Below are 23,485 nucleotides of genomic sequence, written 5' to 3' on the forward strand. Positions count from 1 at the left end.
GACTTACAGCATGTCATAAAACTTACATTTAGAGAAGATAAGGACTGGAAAGTTTCCAAATACTAGTGGTTTTGGATGTTCAAAAGTCCTTTATGAAAGGCAAAAATGAAAGTTAAGGAGTTATGTATCTCTTAGTGTTGCTTTTGTTGTGCTTTTTCTTGTTGTTTTGGTGTTTTGGAATTTGTAGCCAGTCTAGTGGCTCCTAGATGACTCTGCACCCTATTCAAACAGGAGTATTTGCTTTAAAATCTACATTGTACCTGGTTCTTACCTATGAAGTCCTTCCCCACACCAGTTAGGTTTAAATTCTCAAGCATAGGATTAGCAAGAATAGGTCTTCTCAAGCATAGGATTAGCAAGAATCAAAGAGTGAGTAATGTGTCTGAGGCTTACAAAAGATTCAGGAGTGGAAGGACAGAATTTCTGACTGAATTTTGCTTTGTACTTGGGCTTGCAGGAATTGTGGGAGGCGCTCCAGTGAAGAAATGGACCAGTGCACATAATCATGGCATCTCCCTGCTAACCATCATCACCTGCTCTCCTTGATAAGTGAGAGAGAGTGGGTTAGGGGAGAAGGAAAAGAGGTCAACATGAAGCTAAAGCAGCGAGTCGTGCTGTTAGCAATCCTTCTTGTCATCTTTATCTTCACCAAAGTTTTCCTGATTGACAACTTAGACACATCAGCTGCAAACCGAGAGGACCAGCGGGCTTTTCACAGAATGATGGCCGGCTTGCGGGTGGAGCTGGTGCCCAAGCTGGACCACACCTTGCAGTCTCCCTGGGAGATCGCAGCCCAGTGGGTGGTTCCCCGGGAAGTGTACCCGGAAGAGACACCAGAGCTGGGGGCAATCATGCACGCCATGGCCACCAAAAAAATTATTAAAGCTGACGTGGGTTATAAAGGGACACAGCTGAAAGCCTTACTCATACTTGAAGGAGGACAGAAAGTTGTTTTCAAGCCTAAGCGGTAAGTCTTCATCTTGGAAGTTCTCTGTGCTTGTCGGTTGATTCACATAATGTGGGATTTCTCTAAGACTGCTCATCTCCTGCTCTTGGTAGTCTCTTCAATAGAATGAAGAGGGTAGACCACTGGATCTCTGAAGTATTTTCTAGCTCTTAATGTTGTATGATTCTTTGAGTAGGGGAGATTTACAGGAACAGGTTTTGGTTGTGGAGAAGACTGAATGTTTTATACTTTGAGCTCTCCTTGATTTCTAAATTTATCAAATATGTGCTGTGTGCCAGATGTCAGAGATATAAGATAAGCTGGTTAGGAAATAGGCGACTTGTGACCAAAGTGTCCCATTAGAGGCTGGATAACCAACCACAGGTTAGGATGCAGTAGAGTAGGAGTTACCAGAGCTGGAGTGGGTTAGGACAGGGCTTAAGTCCCTTTTAAGTACTGAAGCTATGATTCTTTCACATGGGTTTTGTTTCAATTAATCTTTATTTCCCGGAGCAGTTCTAGGTTTACAGAAGAACCAAGAGGAAAGTATAGAGAGTTCCCCCCACCCCACCACACACACACATGCCTACCCCCAGTGTCCCCATTATTTACATCTTCTATTAGTATAGGATATTTATTACAGTTGATGAGCCAGTATTAATTTAGTAACTAAAGTCCATTGTTTGCAGTAAGGTTCACACTGTGTGTGGTACATTCTGTGGATTTTAATAAACATATAATCTCAAGTATCCACCATTAAAGTATCCTACAGAACAGCTTCCCTGCCCTAAAAATCCCATGTTGCACTTACCTAGCCTTCTATCTCTCCTCCAAGTCCCTAGCAAAGATCAAGTCCCTACTGATCTTTTTACTGTCTCCATAGTTTTGCCTTCTCTAAATGCTATATAATTGGACTCATGTCTTTGTAGTCTTTTAAGATCGGCTTCTCTCACTTAGCAATATGCATTTAAGTTTCTTCCATGTCTTTTTGTGGATTGAGGTTCATTTCTTTTTATTACTGAATAACACTCCATTGTCTGGATATACCACATTTTGTTTATCCATCTACCTACTGAGGGACATCTTGGTTGCGTCTACACTTTGGCATTTTTGAATAAAGCTGCTATAGACGCCATGTGCACGTGTTTTGTAGATGGAAGTTTTCAGCTCATTTGGTTAAATACCAAGGAGTATGATTGCTGGATCGTATGGTAAGGGTATATTTAATTTCGTAAGAAACTGCCAAACTGTCTTCCAAAGTAGCTGTACTATTTTACATTCCCACCAGCACTACTGTTACTCTACATCCTCATCAGCATTTGGTGTTGCCGGTGTTTGGGATTTTAGCCATTCTGATAGGTGTGTAGTGATGCCTCATTGTTGTTTTATGTGTTTAAAGGAGAGAGCTGAGCCATTTTAGTTACCTCAGTCCAAAATCTGAGAAAGTGAGCTGAATCGTATGTTGTTAGACAGTGATCCCTTGGGGTCTTCTCTAAGGCTCTACAGAAATAATTTGTGTAGCAGTTGTATAGTATGATTTTTTTTAAGTTTTCTGTGAGTATATGAATTTGAAATAGGTTAACATGATGGTGATTCATATTCTCTTGCCAGGAATTAGTTACTAGTGGATTTTCTCAAAGTTGGTAATATCTAAAATTTTCTGTGTACTCAATATTTTTTTCATTCCTTAAAAGAGCTTTTTGAGAGAATTACAACACACACCTTTGGGTCTCTTGCCAGGGTGGGAAAGAAATACGGAGTAAAGATGTACAGAATTCAGCTGTGACAAGACCAGTTAATTTAGCTGTCTTCATGACCCTACCATCAGTAGATGATGGGCAGCCAGAGAGCAAAACTGTTGGAATCCCAGAAAGGGAAGAAGTCTGCATTTGCCTGGAACAGGGAGGTGTGATGTATGGAAGATATGGAAATTAGGAAAGTTAAAAATACAGTATGCTTTTGGAGAATAAAAAGGTCTGATTGGCAGGTAATGTGGAAAAAGTATGGTTATGGGGGCCTTACGAGGCATTTTCCATTGGATACACATCTCTCACCAGGCACCACACTAAGTACTTTTGTCTCTGTCAGTGCTTTCAGCCTGCATCACAGCTGTGGGCAGTTACACTTCTTATTTCTAGAGCAAGAAACCGAGGCTGCAGGAGAGTCACTTACTCAACAAGGTCACCCAGCCAGAACTGGTGTTTGGATCTGAGTTGGATCCGAGTGGCTGGTGTTCCGCCCACACACGTAATTACCTTCAGCTTGCTTGCTTTCCTGTAAGTGTGATAACATGGAGCACCCATCATCAGAAATAGAGAGCTGAGTTTTGAAATGTAGTCCTTGACCTCTTGGTTTGTGGCCTGGGCCATCAGCAGTGTTGATGGAAAGGCAGGCTAAAAACAAAAATGAAATTCGTGTACAGAGATGAGTTGTGGGTGTTTCATGCTGACGTGAGAGGATGTCCCATCCACGACCATTGTCTGTACGGCGGGGGGAGTCAGGGGTAAGATGGGCCAGCAGGAGGTGTTAGAAGGCAGGTATCCTGGCACTTTGCAGGTAGGCCCAGGGTATGCAGACCAAGTAGGAAGCGGGGAGAGGGGAGGCCCAGCTGTGACTAGGGGAGGGGGAGCAGATAACTGCACAAACTAACCTAGTCATTGTTGCTTCAACTCCTATCTCTTACCACCTCTGCAGCTATCCCCTTACCTTCCTCTCCCACACCCTCCTGAGGGGCCACTTTCATTCCTCCTCCAAACGCCCATTTCAGCACCATGTTCCCAGCTTTAAGACATCCAGGGACCTCCCGTTGCTCTCAGGACAAAACCCAGCCTCCACAGCCTAATGGTCAACCCGTGGCAGTCTGGTCCTCCTCTCTATACCCTGTTCTCTATCCCCATCACACTGGTCCCTCCCAGCTCCAGGGGACTGCCCCCACCCCATGAGCGGCTGGGTCCCCAGGGTAGGGAGCATATGCCAACCTGCACTAGTTATACCTGGCACTGTGGGGGGCTGCGGAGGGTGGGTGCACCTGTAGGTGCTTGGAGAAATTGCCTCTAGTCCCGGGCCGCCCAGTAGATTGCTCTGCTGACCCTGGGGGCCCCGTGGCTATTTAGTCCTAGTGTAAGCACAAATTAATGTCCTTGGTCAGACTCTGATGCCCTTCACCAGAAGGATGGGAGTGATTTATTGGCAGTAACTGTATGAATTTTGCTGCTCTGTCAGTGACTGAAGATGGATCACTCTCTGCTGAGAGGAGGCTCTGCACCCCTGCTGCTAAGGCGACACACGCACCCTTTTTTACGAGCCACTTGTGGTTTCCGCACTTCCGGAGCCTGGTTGGCCATGTCCTCCTGTCAGAGATAGGAGACGCGTGTGGTGGATGGGATTTATAGGAAGACGGTGATGCTTTTATTTGCACATTTTGCCTTACATTAGAAAAGTGGTGGGTTGTTTTTTTTTTTTTTTTTCAGTGTAGCTATTTGCATTCTGGAAGTAGATGGGCTTTCATAGGCAGAGCCTACAGTTCTGGTAGGAAGGCAGCAAGATGGCAGGGGAGGTCTGGGAGTGAGAAGTGAGTAGTCATCCTAGGAAGTCCTGGAAGGGACCTTGGAGATTGTCCGGGCCAGCTGCTCCTTTGATGGGGGAGACACAGAGTTCAGACTTGCCACATTTCACAAAGCCCATGGGGGAGCCAGGGAGTCAGGCCTCCAGACTGCACCAGCTCTTTGATTCTTACTCCTTCCCCTCTTTTCCTCCCTTTCCTTCCAGGTCACCCCCAATGCCCTCTAGCCCTCTAGGGTTTAACATTTCACTCTGAGGTGCCTTTTGAGGTATTAGAAAGTTCTCTAGCATTTCACTGGAAGGAATGGACTGCACACCGCACATATGTCCCTGTGGCTCCGCTGGAGCCCCAACAAAGAAAGTATTCCGGGACTGCCCCCCAGATTTACAGACAGCCTACAGCTGTGGTGAAGAGAGAAGTGCTTGACTAGTATCCACTTTTATTGCAGTTCTATTTGAAAATTGAGACTTTACTGGGGAGGCAGCCAGTGTTAGGTAGTCTGAATAATGCTTTGACGCTAGAAATGAAAAACGTTTGAGTATATTGACCATACTAAGAAGATACTGGCCTCCAACCCAGCGGTGACTCACGGCTATCTTCTGACAGAAGTGTTCCATCACTTTGCCTTGAAAATGTGTTTTGTGGGCATGGTTTGTTTCACTTTATACTCCAAGGTCATTTACGTTGAAGCTCACGGCCTTTGATAATACCGTCTCCCACTTCCCTGATCCAGGTGTCCCCAGCAGAGCAGCTCCTCTTTCCTCCAGTTTTGTTCATTGCTATTTTACACTTGCCTGTAAAACCTAATAGGTCTTTTGATTTGGGAAATGCAGGTAAACTGTAGAGGTCATAGGCGATTTAGTGTCTCTTTCTTTCCAATTAACTGTTAAATGGTACTTAGTGATTGGTAGAAAGAAATATGCCAGTTTTTATTATCCTTTGTTTATGTTATACATGTGATGTAAAATCATGAGTGGACTCAAAGAGATCTTAGAAATTGCCTCCTAGTTCAGCCCCTCATATGTTGTAGATGAAGAATCTTAAGACCCAGAGAATGGTTTTCTTCAAGGTTACCCTGACAGGTAATGACAGAACTGTATACCTAGCTCTCACACTGGTCCGGTATTCCTGCCACTACATCATCATAAATGTAGACAGAGGGAAAGAGGGTGGTTATTCAAATAGCTTTTTACAAATGTGCCTTTGCCTACTCATTAACAAACACTGAGGCATATCAAGATCGTTTTTTTCCCTTCTCTTATAAGCGTTGCCATAGCCATTCTGGTATAAACAGACATTTTAATTGTATGTTTTCCTTCATTTCTTTAGTTCAGTCTAATAAAAATGTTAGTAAACATTTATTAAGCACCAACTATAGGCTTAACATCATGGTAGAGATACAGAGATAGAAAATGACCTTAGAGTTTTGCTTAGACGACATTGAAAGTCTTTTAGAGGGGTAGAAATAACAGCTTGCATGTTTTATTCAGAATGATTGCCGATAGAGCAATCTAGTTTTCTTCTCCACTTCCTCTTCACCCCATCTGCTAGGAATTCATCCAAATCCACAACCGTTCTCAGGTTTGACAGTGGAGGTAGAGTCAGGTTTGCTAGTTTCTGTTGTGTTATCAGCTCTGGTGCCGATATAATTCATGTCTACATCTGTGCTTCCCATTCACTCTGCAGGTATAACCGAGACTATGTGGTAGAAGGGGAGCCATATGCTGGTTATGATAGACACAATGCAGAGGTAGCAGCCTTTCATTTGGACAGGTATGTCATTACAGAGGATTGCGTTTGTTTCCTTTTAAAAATATCTTCGAGAGGGCTTATGGGCTAAGGGAGCAACACTTATAACTTTGACTTGGTACCTACTTGAGAAAGCTGATTGACAGATTCCATGAAATTTGCATGAGTCCTTTGTAATCTGGGTGGTATTGGGAATACCAGAGTAGATATCTTCACTCTTTAAGATCATTTCATTCTGGTATGCCCTCTGCCATCATGCACGAAGATGTTCTTGGTAAATAAAATGGCAGGATGAAAACCAGAGTTGGAACTCAAGTCTCTGAATTGATCATTAATTGGGCCTGACAATATTGTTTTTTGTTTGTTTTGCTTTATTTTTGTTTTAAGTGATACTTATCCCCATATGCTAGAAGCATATAGCATGACATATATAGTGAATTTTAGTGTTCTTCATACAAAATATGCTTGGTTTCAGTAACCAGAATAATTCCAAAAGAAAAGCCTAAATAAATTGAACTGTATAAGCTAATTGGAAAATTAGTATTTTTTCAGCAAGTGACTAGTTGGGAGCCTGCTAACTGAACTGTCTGGTAGCTCACTTGCTCTTCTGAATAGGTCTTTCATCAGGGCATATTGACAGACTTTAAAAGAAATATTCACAATATTTGTTAAATGAATATAGAAGAAAATAAAGGTGAATTTTTGTCTCTTTCTGGATTAGGAAGGATTTTCCAGGCATAAAAGCAACAATTGAAAAGTTGCAAAGGAAAAGCTATTCAGTAGACTCAGCTAAATACAGTTAACTCCTATGTCAGTAAACAAAAAAAAAAAACCAAAAAAAACAAACTTAAAAGCAAACTAGGAGAAAATACTTGAATCTAATATAATCCAAGCATTAACAACCTTAATATATGAATGTACAAATCTATATATATGCTAAAACTTTAATAGAAAATGATCTAAGGTCAAGGTTGACTAAATAGAAATTATCATTCGTTAGTAAATATGACGGAGGTTCATCCTTACCAGTAACAGCAACAAAAAATCCAGTTGAAACAATGGGATACAATTTTCTTCTGCTGAAAATGGCCAGAATTTTTTTTAAAAAGTACTTTATTTGCAGGAATGCATTGAAATTCTCATGGAGCTTGTTGCATGGTTAATCGGTTCAGTCTTTCTTTTTAAGAACTCTGGCATTATGTATCGGAAACCTGAATGCTCTTAACCCTTTGGATGAGTAACTACCTTTTACACAAATATTTAAGATCTTTCTAGGAAAGTATTTCTAAGAAGTACCCTGGAGAAATAATGAAATTCAAAGTTACATATATCCAGGATCTTAGCTATGCATTTTTAGTAGTGAAAACTTAGTAGCAGTCTAAATATCCAGTGATAATGGAAAAGGTTAAATAAATGTTTGTTCACAATACCATGAATTTTCTCTGCCTCTTTTAAGACTTGGCAGTAGAGAATTGGGTAAATCCTGCTCCTCACTTAAACACATGCTAAAATCAGTCTTTCCAAGACCCCATTTGTTTCCCGGTTTTCTTAATTCTGAAACCCTATCTCCTTGCTGATAGACACCAGAAAGGTATGAAGATCATTTTCCATGTCTATACCAATATTTCATATTATCCAGCACACTAATTTGTGTTCATCTAATATATGTAAAATGATACCTCATTGTTAGTTATTTTTGTTTTTCCCCAGTGATTAGCAAAATTTAACATCTCCTTATCGTTTCACAGCACAACACCCATTCATTAATTTGAAGTAGTCTTTGTACAGAAATCACTACCTTTGATGTTAATTAAATATACTGTTTGAATTCATGACTTGTGCTTTGGCAGTGTTGTGTTCAAAAGTCCCTCCCTACCTCAAAGTCTGAAAGTTACTTTCTAGCCTGTCCCCCTACCCATTCTATTAAATGTCCTCCACCCTCACCCCACCCCAGCCAGGCTCAGGTGGCCCTATGACATGGCCTTTTAGCACTACACTGGCTGCTGTTCTTTGGCCTGGTGGTGGTCCATAAGCAGAAAAAGGAATTCCCAACTCTCTTTCCCATCCATGGCTCCTGAAACTTTTCTGCTCTGGGGTGCTGTTTCTCTATTACAATAGAATTTTAACCACCTTCTCTGGCCTCAGGAGAGAGGTTCTCTCACTTTTTTGTTATTTTGACACATCTGTTGATCTGCTTGCTTTTGTGGCTTTTCAAAGATTGAATTTAAGACAGTCAGCAGCCCTGAACAATGGATTATTTGTTTCTTCAGCATTTTTAAAGGTTTTATCATGACGTGAGAAAAAGCTCATAATATAACAATGAGTGAAAAGCAGGATACAAAACTTTGTATAGCATAATCTCAGTTGTGTGTCTATACACAAGAGCATGTATGTGTTTCTACGTATGTGTAAAGGAAAAAATTCTCCTAGGCCAAATGTCAGTAGTTATTTCTGGGCTGTGGAATTACGGATAATCTTTATTTTCTTCATCCTAACTTTTATGTATGTTCCAAATCCTGCCCCTCCAACCTTTCTTCAGTGAGATATATATATTTTTTAACCAGGAAATTTCATTTTTTAAAAAATGATTTTGCTCAGCCATAAGGTACTTTTAGACCATTCGAAGTATCTTTAAGTATGTCTGTATTTAGTTGTCCTGTGGGTTTATCCTTTTAGATTAATCTGTATAGTTTTCTACCAAAATGCTGTTTTATCTAAAGCTTTGAACCTATGTATGGTTCAAAGCCCATTTTTTTAATGCTTTGTTAAAATATACTTAAAAGTTTTTTTTAAGCCCATTAAGCCCATATTTTAATGCTTTGTTAAAATTTACTTAAAAGTTTTAAGTATTTTTTTAACAAAAAATGCATTAAAAAGTTTTTGTAAGCCCTTAAGCCCATTTTTAATGCTTTGTTAAAATTTACTTAAAAGTTTTATTATGAAAAATTTCTAACAAATTAGAATAAATGAACCCATATACCCATTCCCCAGATTGAGCAATTCATATTTTGTCAGATTTGCCCTATCCTTTTTCCTGAAGTGCAAAATAAAATAAACTACATACATCTTGATAGTAAACTCATAAATATATGTACCTTTAAAATATATTTACCTACAAGGGCGCCAGGCTGGCTCAGTCAATAGAGCGGGCAACTCTTGATCTCAGGGTTTTGAGTTCAAACCCCATGGCGGGGGTAGAGATAACTTTTAAAAAAATAAAATCTTTAAAATACATAAAAATATACATATACCTGCCAATCAACAGTATCTTTTCTAAGACTACTTCATAAAATACACCCCCAAAGATTTTTCTCTTCTGTTCTTCAACCTCCCAAACCAGGATTCTGGGTTTCCGCCGAGCCCCCTTGGTGGTTGGCAGATTTGTTAATCTACGGACAGAAATCAAGCCTGTTGCCACGGAGCAGCTCTTGAGCACCTTCCTAACAGTAGGTAAGATTATAGAGGACATTTAAATAGGGGAAGAGTTAATAAGTTAAGTGGGACATCATTGAGCAAGCTGGTTTGTGATTTATAAGAATTGAAGAACTCGAGAATACAAAAGCAAATCAGGCCACTTGTCCTCAGGCTACAGGGGAAATGGATCTAATGGTAGATGGCCAGAAAGTGAAAGTTTTCCTTTATGTGTACTTGGTTGTGTCTGTGAAGTTAGGAAGTGAGGTAATTTGCTGATAGCCTAAGTAGGTAATAACTTTATTTTCTTTTGCTTGATCTTGAAGTAAATTTCAAACTCAGAATTTGGCCTAAATCTGTGGTGTGTTTATCATTGACTTGGTGTTTTTTTTCACATACATGTACTTTCTTGGGAACTGTCTCCCTAGAATTGAGGAAACCATAAGGCAGCTCTGAAAGAGGGTCAGAAATGCCCTTGTATGGTTGCGTTCGGACCTGGAAGATCACCACTGCCTTCTGCTACCCTGCAAAGGGGCAGCCTATGACTCAGTGTGCATGGACATGGCTCTGGTTCCTTTGGCCTCTGGCCTCTGTTCTCTCACTCTCAGATAAGGCTGCTGAGCTAAAATTCATACTCTTGTTCTTGTGGGCACAGTGAAAATGGGAAGATTTTAGAGTTGCTGTGGTCTCTTGTCCCAGCCTCATCACATTGACATTCTCAGTGACACAGTGCTCTGCATTACAACTGTTGAAACAGACATTGCCAGATGAATGTCACCTTGCTTTGCTAGAATGAATGGATTTATATTTGAAATGAGGTGAAATTGAATATTTAAAGGCCCTGTGACAGAATCATCATTCAGAATTTAAACCTACAAGGCTAAGGCTAAGGCTGTTCTTACAAATAACCCAGTGTCACTGATTTGTTTCATGTGTTTTCTAATCACTTTTGCTTGTCCAATTTTATGCTCAGGCAAACGTGAATTCCTGAAGGATGAGAGGAGGTCAAGAAGAATAGGCCAGAGTCTCTGCTCTCTGGAGACTCTTAGAAGGTTAACTCTCATACATGGTGCCAGGTGTGGGGGAGGGAGAGGCCAGGAAAAGGTTTGTAGAGGAGGTTATTAGCAACTATACTGAGTATTGAAGAATCAGTAAGAACTACACCCAGGTAGCAAAGAAGACGCTCATGAGGCAAAATGATAGGAAGTAATGATGGGAATGAGGGTCTAAAGACCTGAAAATACACAGGATTGGTACAGGAGTGAGCTTCTGGATACACCTTGCAGCACAGGGCAATGTCTTAGGGGGAGCTGTCATAATAAGACATCATGGACTATGTGACTTAAACAGTAGAGATTTATTTCTCACAGTTCTGGAGGCTGGAAGTCCGAGATCAGGGTACTAGCATGGTTGGATTCTGGTCAGAGCCCTCTTCCTGGTTTTTAATGAGCCATTATCTTGCTGTGTTTGTCTCACAGCGGAGAGAATGAGAGAGGAATTGTCGCTTCTGTCTCTTCTTAGAAGGGCACGAATCCTATCATGAAGGCTCCTCCCAAAAGTTCCACCTACAGATACCACTGTACCACAGTACATAGATACCACTACACTGAGGATCAGGGGCTCAACATAGGAATTTGGGGGTACATAAACATTCAGGCAGGTAGAGGGGTTGCACTGGAGATAGGTTTTAAATAATCAGCTGACCTTAGCACAATTTTTAAAAATATGTTATTAGATAACTTGACATAATAACTAAATCCTGTGTAACCCTTGCAACTTGACAAAGCACTTTCACACAGTTACCTTATTTTGCTCCTCTTGACAAAAGAGTACAGTAAGTAAGGGAGATTTACCCACATTTTATACTGAGAAAGAGACTTAGAATTCAAGGGCTTTCCTGAGTCACATAGCTACTGACTGTTAAGCCAGGATTCAAACCTGGATTTTCAGATTTTCAAATATTTCATCTGCTTATATTCTTAGACATTATTTCAAAAAAAATTTATTTCACTTCTGTGTGGTAGGCTCTGAACTACGTGCTGAATATCCAGAGATGAATGACACCTCCTTGCCTTCCAGGAGTTTCATCTGATGGGGAAGCCAGACATGTATAGGGTGCCCATGACAGCGTGGAAGGGAAGAGGGATGCAAGGGTTATGGTTCCTTTAGTGAAGGTGGTGTTTCATCCAGGTCTTAAAAGGAGAATAGCAATCCCCCAGGGAGGTACAGTGGGAAAGAATGACCTAGGTGTTTAGACTCTTAACCTTTTTAATATTATAGACTCTTGGCATGCTAGAGAAGCTTAGAGATCTTGTCTCACAATAACATTTTTTTTTTCACAATAACATTTTTAAATAGATTAATTCGAATACATAGACTTATAAATGAAACCAATAATACTGAAATCTAGTTTTGTTATAAAAAATTTGAAAAAGCGGGATGCCTGAGTGGCTTAGCAGTTAAGCTCCTGCCTTTGGCCCAGGGCACGATCCTGGAGTCCTGGGATCAAGCCCCATATTAAGCTCCCTGCGTGGAGCCTGCCTCTCTCTCTGTGTCTCTCATGAATAAATAAACAAAATTCTTTTTAAAAAATTGAAAAAGGACGTTTGCAATATACTAGCATGAGCTTTGTTATTATTTAACATGTTAAATAACAAGATCTAGCAGTAATCTAGTAACTGATAATTTCAGGCTGTGAGTATAAATGATACTTTTTGCAGTGTCTGCTAACATATGAAAGTCTGTGATTTCTTCTGGTGAAAAATCACAGGTAATGCTAATACCACCATGGTTTGCTTCCAGCTATCATAATTGAAGGAATGCTGTTTCAGATCAAAGTTAATAAAAATAAAGGGGTGCCTGGGTGGCTCATTTGGTTAAACATCTAACTCTTGGTTTCAGCTCAGATCATGATCTCAGGGTCATGAGGTTGAGCCCCAAGCTCAGCATGGAGTCTGCGTAAGACTCTTTGCTCCCCACCCCCCCCACCCCCGCCAACACGCATGCTGCGTGCACTCTCCCTCTCAAATAAGTAAGTCTTTAAAAAGTTAATAAAAATGTAATTTTGTTCCCATCCAGTGTACAGGTTCTCGTTGACCCTGTTTCAGGTGGAGGACAGCTTGGAGACAGGGTTGAGGAGAAAAGCCTGTGGGAAGCTCAGGGGACTGTGTAGTTCAGCTGAAGTAAAGGGAGGTGTGGGGCTGGTGAGGGAGGAAGACACGTGGTCAGGACAGTGTCACCAACGGGACTCGTGCACAAAGCTTAGAAATGGAGACTTGCTCCTCAGACACTGGGAGGCCATTAAAAGAGCTGGTGCGTGGGAAAACCAGATTGGAATTTTGGGAAACCAGCCACAGCAGCAGCAGCATCATGGAGGATGTACTGGGAAGGGGGTGAGGTGAGAGCCGAGAGCCTGTGGTGGCGGCTGCACTCACTGCATGTGCAGTAGGAGCCACAACTCAAGCAAAGACTGGAAAGGAAGTGTTAAGAGACACTCAGGAATTAGAATGGAACAAATTTGATGAACATTTGGGCTGAGTGGGACAATTGAGAGAGAAGGAAAAAATAAAGAATGATTCTCCAGTTCCTAGATTGGATGACTCAGTGTATAACAAAGCTGTTAGCTGTCTTAGGAATGTATGAAAGGGGACAGACTCAAGGAAGTGAAGAGGAGGAAGATAATGAATCAAATTTTGGATATTTTGTTTCCTTATGTGAAATAATAAGAGATATATATATTTCTTATGTGCCTGGCACAGAGCTTCCAAAACCCTGGTAAATTCCTAAGCCATAAGAACACAAGAGTATCTCTTGTTCTAATAAGGTGACTCTGAGTGGGCTGATCAGCAGAAAGACACGCCATAATTAGAAGGTTGCAATTTACAGCTCTGTACCCCCTCATTCTCCAGAGATGGGGGAGGGGTTGAGAATAGAGTTAATATTTAATCATACCTACATGAAAAAGCCTCCCTAAAAATCCCAATAGTATGGGGTTTAGAAGTTCCCAGGTTGGTGAACCAGGACACTTCCATATGCCATTGACCAGGCCCCAAACTCCCATGAGGACAGAAGCTCCTTTGTTGGGAACTTCACTCTGTGTATCTCTTCGTTGGGCTTTCAACATGTATTCTTTGTAATAAACTAGTAATCTAGTGAGTAAACTGGTTTCCTGAGTCCTGTGAGCCTCCCCAGCATTTTTTTTTTATTGAGGTATGATTAACATACACATTTTTATTAGTCTCAGGTATACATCATAATGACTTCAATTTTTATATATTGTGAAATGATCACCACAATGTCTAGGTTAACATCCATCACCATACATAGTTGGGGATTTTTTTTTTCTTGTGATGAGAACTTATAATATTTATTCACTTAGCAGCTTTCATTATAGTAGTATTAACTATAGGGGCCATGTTATACTTTACATCTCCGGGACTTACTTATCTTACAACTGGAAGTTTGTGCCTTTTGACCCCTTCATCCATTTTGCCCACCTCTGGCACCCACCAGTCCGTTCTGTGTATCTACAAACTTGGTTTTGGATTGCTTTTGTGTTTTGTTTTTAGATTCTACATATGAGTGAGATCACATGGTATTTGTCTTTCTCTGTCTGATTTGTTTCATTTATTAAAATGCCCTCAAAGTCCATCCAAGTTGTTGCAAATGGCAAGATTTCATTCTTTTTTAGTGGCTAAATAATATTCCATTGTGCATATATAGTACATTTTCTTCATCCATCAGTGGACGTTTGGGTTGTTTCCATTATCTTGGCTGTTGTAAATAATGCTGCAGTGAACATGGAGGTGCAGATATCTTTTGAAGTTAGTGTTTTTTTCCCCCAGATACTCAGAACTAGGATTGCAGGATCATATGGTAGTTCCATTTTTTAATTTTTTGAGAAACTTCCATAGTGTTTACCATAGTGGCTATACCAATTCACATTCCCACCAATGATACACAGGGTTCCCTTTTCTGCATATCCTCACCAACAGTTTTTATTTGTCTTTCTGATGGTATCTCATTGTGGTTTTGACTTGCATTTCTCTGATGACCAGTAATGTGGAACATCTTTCATGTACCTACTGGCCGCTTGTATGTCTTCTTTGGAAATGTCTCTTCAGATCTTTTGCTCTTTTTTTTTTTTTAAGATAGCTATATTTATTTATTTGAGAGAGAGAGGAAGCATGAGCAGAGAGGACGGGAAGAGGGAGAAGGAAAAGCAGACTCTGCTGAGCAGGGAGCTCAACTCGGGCCTGGATCCCAGGGGCCTGGGATCATGACCTGAACCAAAGGCAGACACTTAACCATCTGAGCCACCTAAGCATGCTTTCTTTTTTTTTTTTTTTTAAGATTTTGTTTCTTAGAGCCTGTGAGCACACAAGCAGGAGCAGACAGAGATGGAGAAGCAGACTTCTCATGGAGCAGGGAGCCTGATGCAGAGCTCAGTCTCAGAACCCTGGGGTCAGGGCAGCCTGGGTGGCTCAGCGGTTTAGTGCTGCCTTTGGCCTGTGGCCTGGTCCAGGAGACCCAGGATCAGGTCCCACATCGGGCTTCCTGCATGGAGCCTGCTTCTCTCTCTGCCTCTCTCTCTCTCTCTCTCTCTCTTTCTGTGTGTCTCATGAATAAATAAATAAAATATTTTAAAAAAAAGAAGAAGAAGAAGAACCCTGGGATCATGGCCTGAGTCAGCCACTTAACTGACTGAGCCACCCAAGCACCCTGCTTCTGCTTATATTTTTTAATCAGATTGTTTTCTGCTTTTGAGTTGTATGAATTCTTTATATATTATGGATATTAGCCCCTTTTCATTTTGTTGATAATTTCCTTTGCTGTGCAGAAGCTTTTTACTTTGATATAATACCACTTGTTCATTTTTGCTTTTGGTGTCACATCCAAAAAGTCATACATAATCCAGACCAATGTCAGAGAGCTTACTGCCTCTGTGTTTTTCTAGGAGTTTTATGGTTTCCTGTCTTCCATTCACTTTTGAGTTAATGTTTGTGCGTGGTATGAGGTAGTGTTTCAGTTTCATTCTTCTGCATATGGCTATCCAGTGTTCCTAACAGCATTTATTGAAGAGACTGTCCTTTCCACACTGTATATTCTTTTGCCCTAGCAAATGAATCAAACCCCAAGATGGGGCTCCTGAAAAGCTCTAATTTATAAGCCAGCCAGTCAGAAGCGCAGGTGACAACCCAGACTTGCAACTGGCATCTGATTTGGAGTGCAGTCTTATGGGACTGAGCCTCTCACCTGTGAAATCTGATGCTGTCTCTGGGTAGAAAGTGTCACAATTGAGTTGAACTGTAGGATACCCAGCTGGTATCTAAGAATTGCACTTCTACACAGTGGAATTGAGTACAGAATCAATGTTGGTCTGAATCTTACCTTGACAGGAACATCCAGGAGTAAATGTTGGCTAGTCATTTTGGTACTTAAGACTTTAGTTTACAGTTTAGGGAAGAAGTGTGGGCTGGAGGTATAGACGTGATCATTATAGGTGGTAGTTTGTCTAAGGAGAACATAGAGACCAAGGTGATAAGAAAACCAGTTATAAAAGTCATAAAATCCAGGAAATAATAAAGGATTCAGAGCCTAGGTTAATGGCAGGAAACAGAGATATTGAAGTCTGGAAAGATAGGTTGGCCAGGTTAAATAAAATAGCCAGCATTGATTGGTCTCTAACATTGTGTAAGGCTTTGTGCTGAGCATTACCATGGATTATCTCACTTACTCCTCACAACTCAAAGGTAGGAGACTAGTATCCATTTTACAGAAAAAGCTTAGAGAGATTAAATTACATGCCCAAAGTCTTATGCCTGATAACTATTGATAGTCTTTATTTTAACTCCAGAAACTTGACCCTACTTCCCACTCAACCAATACACCATACTCTATTCACTTATGAAGGTTTCCTACCAAAGCAGTGTTTTGGTTTGTTTTTTAATCATTTTTTTATTTAACTCTGCCATTTTATAAAACATGTCACAGTGTACATTCTTCTACATCTTATTCTCTTACCTAATATATCTTGGAAATCCATCTATTATCACATAAGAGCTTCTTCATTCTTTTGTTGTTTTACCAGCTGCAAAGGGCTACATCATATGGATCTACCATAATTCATTTAACCAGACCTTTATTGGACATGTAAGTTCCAATACCTTTTTTTTTTTTTTTTTACCATCAGTGTTGCCCAGAATTAATGTGTACCTATGTTACTTCATATGTAATCAAATATATCCAGAAGTGAAAGTGCTGGGCCAAAGGGCACATGCACTTTTTACGTAGATTTCGAACCAGTTTACATTCCCCAAAATGATGTGTGAGAATACCCCTCTTCCACTAGTGTCACCAACAGTGTGTCACCAAACTTTTGTCTATTTCACATGCAGCAATTTTTTTATTAAAGAGCCATTTGTATTTTCTTTTGCCTGTGTTTGTGTATCCTTTATTCATTTTCAGCTCTGCCACTGGTCTTCTCAATTTATAAGAGCTCATACACAGGGAGGATAGTCCTTTTTGATGTAAGTTACAGAGATGGTCCAGAGTCCCCTGGATTCCTTAATTGTTAACACTTTTGAACCATTTGAGAATAGTGTGCAGACATGAATACTACATCAGTGAATGTAGAGGAGCCTCTCTTCTACAACCACGTTCAGTCATCAACAGCAAGAGACGAACATTGGTGCAGCATCTGCCCCATAGACCCTATTCAGATTTGCCACTTGCCCCTGTAATGTCCTGTATTAAGTCAAGAGTTCAGTCTAGGATCCCAGTTGGGTTACTTGTCATGTCATTTTAGCCTCTGTTGGTCTGGAACAAATCCTCACTCTCCTTATTTTTTTGACCGTGACACTTGGTAAGAGTACAGGTCAGTTACTTTATAGAGTATCTCTTCATTTGAGTTTGTCTGACATTTCCTCATGACTTAAAAATGTTGGCAGGAATGCCAGAGCAGTACTGTTGTCATCTTCTGGGTACATCCTATCAGGAGGCACATGACGTAGATATATTGGTGTGTTCCCATTATTGATGATGTTAACTTTTATCCCATGATTAAGATGGTAGGTATCTGCAAGATTTCTTCAGTGTTGAATTAATAAGTATTTTATTAATTGAGTACTTTGTAGTGAGATAGTCTAGAACTATGTAAATATTCCACCTTCATCAAACTTTACCCTGCCAGTTTTAGCATTCATTGATAGCTCTTGCCTAAATCAATTACTACTGTGATAGTTGTCAAGTCGTTATTTGCTAATTTTATCATTCCTTCTAGACTTTATAGTTGCCTTTCTGTTAAAGGGGAAAACTCTCCACTGTGACCCACATTTACTTAGTTATTTGTTTGTTTATATCATATAAACTCTCAGACTCTTGATTTACTTGGAGTTATGATTTGCTATTATTTATTTTGATGCTCAAACTGTCCCAGATTTGACTAGCGGGAACTCGCACAAACTGTCTTATATGTCATTTGGAGTGTCCCCATCATTCTCTCAGTGCTTCCTTACATGTGGCATAGCATTATGACCCAGGCTCATCTTGTACTTTCTCTGACCAAGCCCTAGAGTCACCTGTTTCTCCAAAGAGCCCTGGGTTCTTTTAATATAGTAGTAAAATGATCATTAGAAACTAATATGTGAAAAAAAAAATAGAAACTAATATGTGGGGCAGCCCAGGTGGTTCAGTGGTTTAGCACCGCCTTTGGCCCAGGGCGTGATCCTGGAGACCTGGGATCGAGTCCCGCATCAGGCTCTCTGCATGGAGCCTGCTTCTCCCTCTGCCTATGTCTCTGCCATTCTCTCTCTCATGAATAAAGAAATAAAATCTTTAAAAAAAAAAAAAAAAAGAAACTAATATGTGAGTGCTAGGTGTGTACTACCATTACTACCTGATTGCCATTGTTTCCAGGCTCCCTTTAGGGACAGAGGTAGGATAGCTGTATACACACACACACACACACACACACACACACACACACCTGTATCTTTTTCTATATCTCTGTTCAGACTAGTAGCTCCAGTTCTAAATCAATACCATAATATTTATTCTGGCTTTCTCTCTTTATGTTAATCTCCCTTCTCCATCTGTGAGAAACCTGGTTCCCATTATCCTCAGTGTGTTTATTTACATGCTTGATACCCTACCCCCACCCCCAAGCACCCAAATTCCCAGCCCATAGTCTGCTCCATATAGGTCCACTCTCCCTCCTCTGGGCACCCTGGCCAGTGTCAGCCCTGACAGAAGAGGAGAGGGCATGACTTTACTTAAAGTGAATTCAGAAAGATCTCCATGACACCACTTTACTCCTGGGAGAGGGACTGGGTAGCAGGGACAAAGTGCAAGGATACTTTCATAGATATCCCCTTCGTGCCTTTTGACATTTTTTTCACCATGTCCTTTTTTATTACCTGTATAGAAAATAAATGGATGTTTAAATATTCAGGATCATTGTTTTCACAGTATCTGTTCAACTTAGCTGCTCCTTTCTACATCATTAGGGAGTACGTAGAGTCTTCTTTTTGCCTTAAGTGTATTTGGCTCCTTTCTCTCCTGTAGGAAATAATACTTGTTTCTACGGGAAGTGTTATTACTGCCGGGAAACAGAGCCAGCTTGTGCTGATGGAGACACGATGGAAGGATCTGTCACACTTTGGCTCCCAGATGTGTGGCCTCTGCAGAAACACCGACACCCATGGGGCAGGACTTACCGAGAGGGCAAACTGGCCAGGTAATTGCTTCTGTGGGCTCCGCCTTGTTCTGTCCCAGGCCTAGCCAGCTGCCAAGCCTGAGTAGGAGCCAGAGGCTTTGTCCACAGAGTTAGGGGTTTGGGGCAAACCTGTCAGGCATGAACGTCTCTGTGTTTAAAACAGAGCCAGGTACAGGGGTGCCTGGAGGGTGCAATCAGTTAAGCCTCCAACTCTCAGTTTCCACTCAGGTCATGATCTCAGGATTGTGAAATTGAGCTCCACGTCAGGCTCTCTGCTGACTGTGGAGTCTCTCTCCCTCTGCCCCCCTCTCCTGCTTGCATTTTCTCTCCCTCTCTCTCTCTCTCACTCTGAAAACAAAACAAAACAAAAAACAGCGCCAAGCACAGTGCTGGCACTCACTCAGTAACCCTGTGGTGCTCCTTGCCTTCAGGTGGGAGTACGATGAGAGCTACTGCGATGCTGTGAAGAAAACATCCCCATATGATTCTGGACCCCGCCTCTTGGATATCATTGACACCGCTGTTTTTGATTACCTGATTGGCAATGCTGACCGCCATCACTATGAGAGTTTTCAAGATGATGAAGGCGCTAGTATGCTCATCCTTCTTGATAATGCCAAAAGGTAGGACCACAGGACTATCCTTGTCAGTTAGGGCTTTCTGTGTATACAAGGAGGACGTTTTCTAGGGTATCCCGGGAAACATTGAGAACACAGTTGACAGAAGGTGTCCTTCCCGTTTCTGGTAAGGGTCTTTGCTTTTGGCGCCCATGCTTCCATCCCATTCAGGGTTCATATGCCCTCCAGCCTCAGGGATCTGAGGATTTTAAAAAACGAAGTGGGTTTTTTTTCCCAAGGAGTCAAAGACTCCGTGATTCTCAACACAGACAGCTGGATATGCCAAAGTCGTCTTTGATGTGTTGCTACTTGTGTCATCCTTCCTTGACTATGATGTTTAGAACCTTGAGAGATACATATTTAATAAAACATGAAATTTAATTCCTGTTAAATTGATTCTATCCAAAGGTTCATGCAATTTAAAAAACTAATTTGTTTGATAGGATGTTTTGCTATGTTTATGGCATTGAGGCCCAGACTTATTGCAATCATGAGAAGAGAAGTTCCTTTTGATATAAAAAAGCAAGTTACTTTTATCTTAAGACAATCTTCCTTATTTTGAATAAATGGATGGTCCCTAATTTTTTTAAGCGTGACCTTTTTGAAGAGTATATTACATTTCCAGTTTGCCCTTTGCATTCTCTGAGGCACCCAATTCAGTACCATACTTAGTTACATTTAATTGTTTGCTAAATAGAATACTTCCTTGGAGCCCAGAACTGTCCAGGCTCTAGGTCACTACCACTAACGTTGGTTGCTGAAAGTAAGTTGGGACCTGGGTCCTTCGCAAAGAATGCCTGAGTGGCCCTTGCTGATGGCACCATCGTATTATACTGAGCTCCCTGTGCCTCGTGCTCTGGGAAAGGGGCAGACACCTGCAAAAACGCAGGAAGAGTTTTCAAGATGATGAAGGCGCTAGGAGAGGTACAGTGTTGCACATGTTCCTGAAAAATCTTTACCTTGACTTACAAAAATGAACTTTTTTGTTTAACAATCATGTGCACTGTCTTTGCCACTTATTGCTTGAGGGCCTGCACTGTACCCAGGGCTCCCAGACCTTCCAGCTATGAAGGTGAGCTTCCAGGAGAGGAGTAGAAAGTGGAGCTTTTTCCCAGTGCAGTTCTCCTTGTGTAACTCTGAATTACGGCTAAGATCACTTTTACATATGCTTTGAATCAGTGTTTTCTCAGCCCCTGTGAGCCGTTTATCCAGTTTGAATCTAGCCACATACTTCGTTGATGGAATAGGATATTCCTACTCTTTTCTGATTGGTGATTTTGAAGTAGAACAAGGGTAACTTCTTGTCACGAGGGACGACCATCTGTGTGTGTTTGTGGAAACCAAGTTAATATCCTGCATTTCTCTTCCCCTCTGCCTCAGAAAACCTTCAGGTCTTCGGGTCCCCCCCTTTAGTCCATGGGCTCCACACTGTGTTATGTGGTTATGCTTCATCACCTTGCTGTAGCTGGCGGGAGACTGGAGCCTTGTAAATGAGGGCATTTGTTGTTTGATATCGCTGTACAGACTGTTGGGAACCTTGTGTCTAATCAGTCATGCCCCGTTTATTTTTAATTTAAGCGATTTGAGCCGTGGGAGCATGAAATTATCTAGGATCACATTTGGGTCTTCTTAGAGAATTTGCTTGTGCTTTGATGCTAAGAAGGCAACTGATGCCACTAACTAATTCACTAAGTTTTAATGTAATTTTTCAGCTTTGGGAACCCATCACTGGATGAGAGAAGCATCCTTGCCCCCCTCTATCAGTGTTGCATGTAAGTTATGCACATCAAATACATTTTCCTGTATCATTTTCCTTTCCAGGCTCAAGTAACAGTATATCCGTTTCCTTGCCCTTAAAACTTCCTAATACCTGAGCAAGTGCTTTTCACACGTTTCCAACCTAGAACCCCTGGAGTTCAAAATTCATTTCAAATATTGTACAAATAGAAATTTTCAGTCTTATTCAGTAATACATGTTCATGTTTGTTCTAATATGAGAATACAGTCCTATCCCCTCACCACCAGAAATCTGGTACAGTCTGCAGTCCCTGGCATCTTGTACTGTGTTTCTTGAGGTCTGAAGTCCTCTTGTTCCCCAACACACACCACCTGTGGTTTGTATATCTCAATTTGAAGTTGTGTAAACCAAAATAAGACTTTTTCATAGGCATTTAGTAATTTATCTTTTTAAAATCTGTCTTAGAAAATAAATGAAAAGGTAAATCAAAATGAGATAAAAACCAGGCTCCAAAGATTTCCCTCTCAGAGCAGTATTGCTCATGTAAATCTGGAGGAGGAGCATTAAGAATTAGCTGCTTGCACCTCACTCAGCTCAGCTACACAGCTACGGGAATCCAGGAGCACCACTCCTACTGGTTAACCACCAGAGACACTCAGATCCCATATGACTGCCCCTCCTGGCAACTGGACTGTTTCTCTTCTCTTCTTTTTTTTTTAATAGCAGCAGTACAGAATTGTGCAGAAATGTTGACTGAAGCAACCCTTAATTGTTCTCGTTAATAGGAGGCAGTGGTATGGCAAATCCAAAACCATGTCTTTGAAAGAAGATGTTTTTATGGTAATGGTCAGTGTTATCAATCTGATCCAGTCAGAAGATAGAAAAGATGTGGTAGGTTAAATGGGAAAGTTTAGTATAAAGAAGCTCTGGTGTGAGAGTAACTATAAAAGGAATCTTTTTAGGGCCAACGGAGAGTACCCAAGGAAGGACAAACTTGGAAGCAAGCCCTCTGATTGCAAGACTAGGGTTTGGACCTCAGTGGAGAAGGATAGTTCAGTCCACCGGACAGCAGAGAAGTTGGCTGGTTTGCAGGCACGGGGCGAGCAGGAAGCAGCCATCTGGGGTGCAGGTTCAGGCGATGAATTACAACTGGAGTCCTGGTGTAACAGAGGGGTGGGACTGCTCAGGAGAAACAGTCTGGGCTGCAGACAAGGCACATTTGTGGGCCTGCAAAGGGTGCCAGCAAGGGCAGGTGGCCCTTGGGGCTCAGGTTTCCATGTCAGGAGGGCCTGCTTATTCTGGGAATGTGGCCAGGGCACAGCGCTCTTTGATGATACCCTCTCCCCAGCTACTGACCCACTTGTGCAGCAGCCAGAAGGGTCTGGAGAGCCTCTTCCTTCTGCAGTATTACCCAGTGACCTTCCACTGAGAAAGCTTGATGGGAGAGATGCTTCGAGGAATTCTCCCCGTTATAGCAGCGCATATATGGAGAGTGAATCTGGGGCTGAGAGGCAAACAAGTGATGCCTTAGTCACACAGGGGGAGCTCTGATGCTCTGGGCATTTGTTGTGTTCTTTAGAATAGCAAAATTGTACTGCCGCTGTGCCTGGCATGCTTTGTCCACAGATCACTCTTCCTTTTTAAATAGATAGAGGACAGGCTGCCTCTTGCAGAGTCACACTTTTGTGTATACCTAGTAATTCCCACATTACCCAGAGGAAGTGAGTAGAATACTTATAATTTAATT

General features: G+C 41.3%; 1 protein-coding gene across 5 annotated transcripts in view; it reads left to right on the plus strand.

Annotated features, from left to right (window-relative positions):
• The window catches only part of FAM20B (FAM20B glycosaminoglycan xylosylkinase), a 40,858-nt gene that overhangs the window by 12,846 nt on the left and 4,527 nt on the right, over positions 1-23,485 (plus strand). For 3 of the 5 annotated variants that reach the window (XM_072830819.1, XM_072830817.1, XM_072830818.1), the window contains exons 2-7: positions 458-967; positions 6,195-6,281; positions 9,598-9,707; positions 19,233-19,404; positions 19,815-20,006; positions 21,713-21,772. In XM_072830819.1, coding sequence (XP_072686920.1) covers positions 591-967; positions 6,195-6,281; positions 9,598-9,707; positions 19,233-19,404; positions 19,815-20,006; positions 21,713-21,772 — 998 coding nt within the window. In that variant the 5' untranslated portion in view covers positions 458-590. The remainder of the gene's footprint in view (positions 1-457; positions 968-6,194; positions 6,282-9,597; positions 9,708-19,232; positions 19,405-19,814; positions 20,007-21,712; positions 21,773-23,485) is intronic. The other 2 variants (XM_072830821.1, XM_072830820.1) reach the window with 1 other exon arrangement.

The sequence above is a fragment of the Canis lupus genome, chromosome 6 (genome assembly GCF_048164855.1).
Source record: "Canis lupus baileyi chromosome 6, mCanLup2.hap1, whole genome shotgun sequence".
Lineage (NCBI taxonomy): Eukaryota > Metazoa > Chordata > Mammalia > Carnivora > Canidae > Canis > Canis lupus.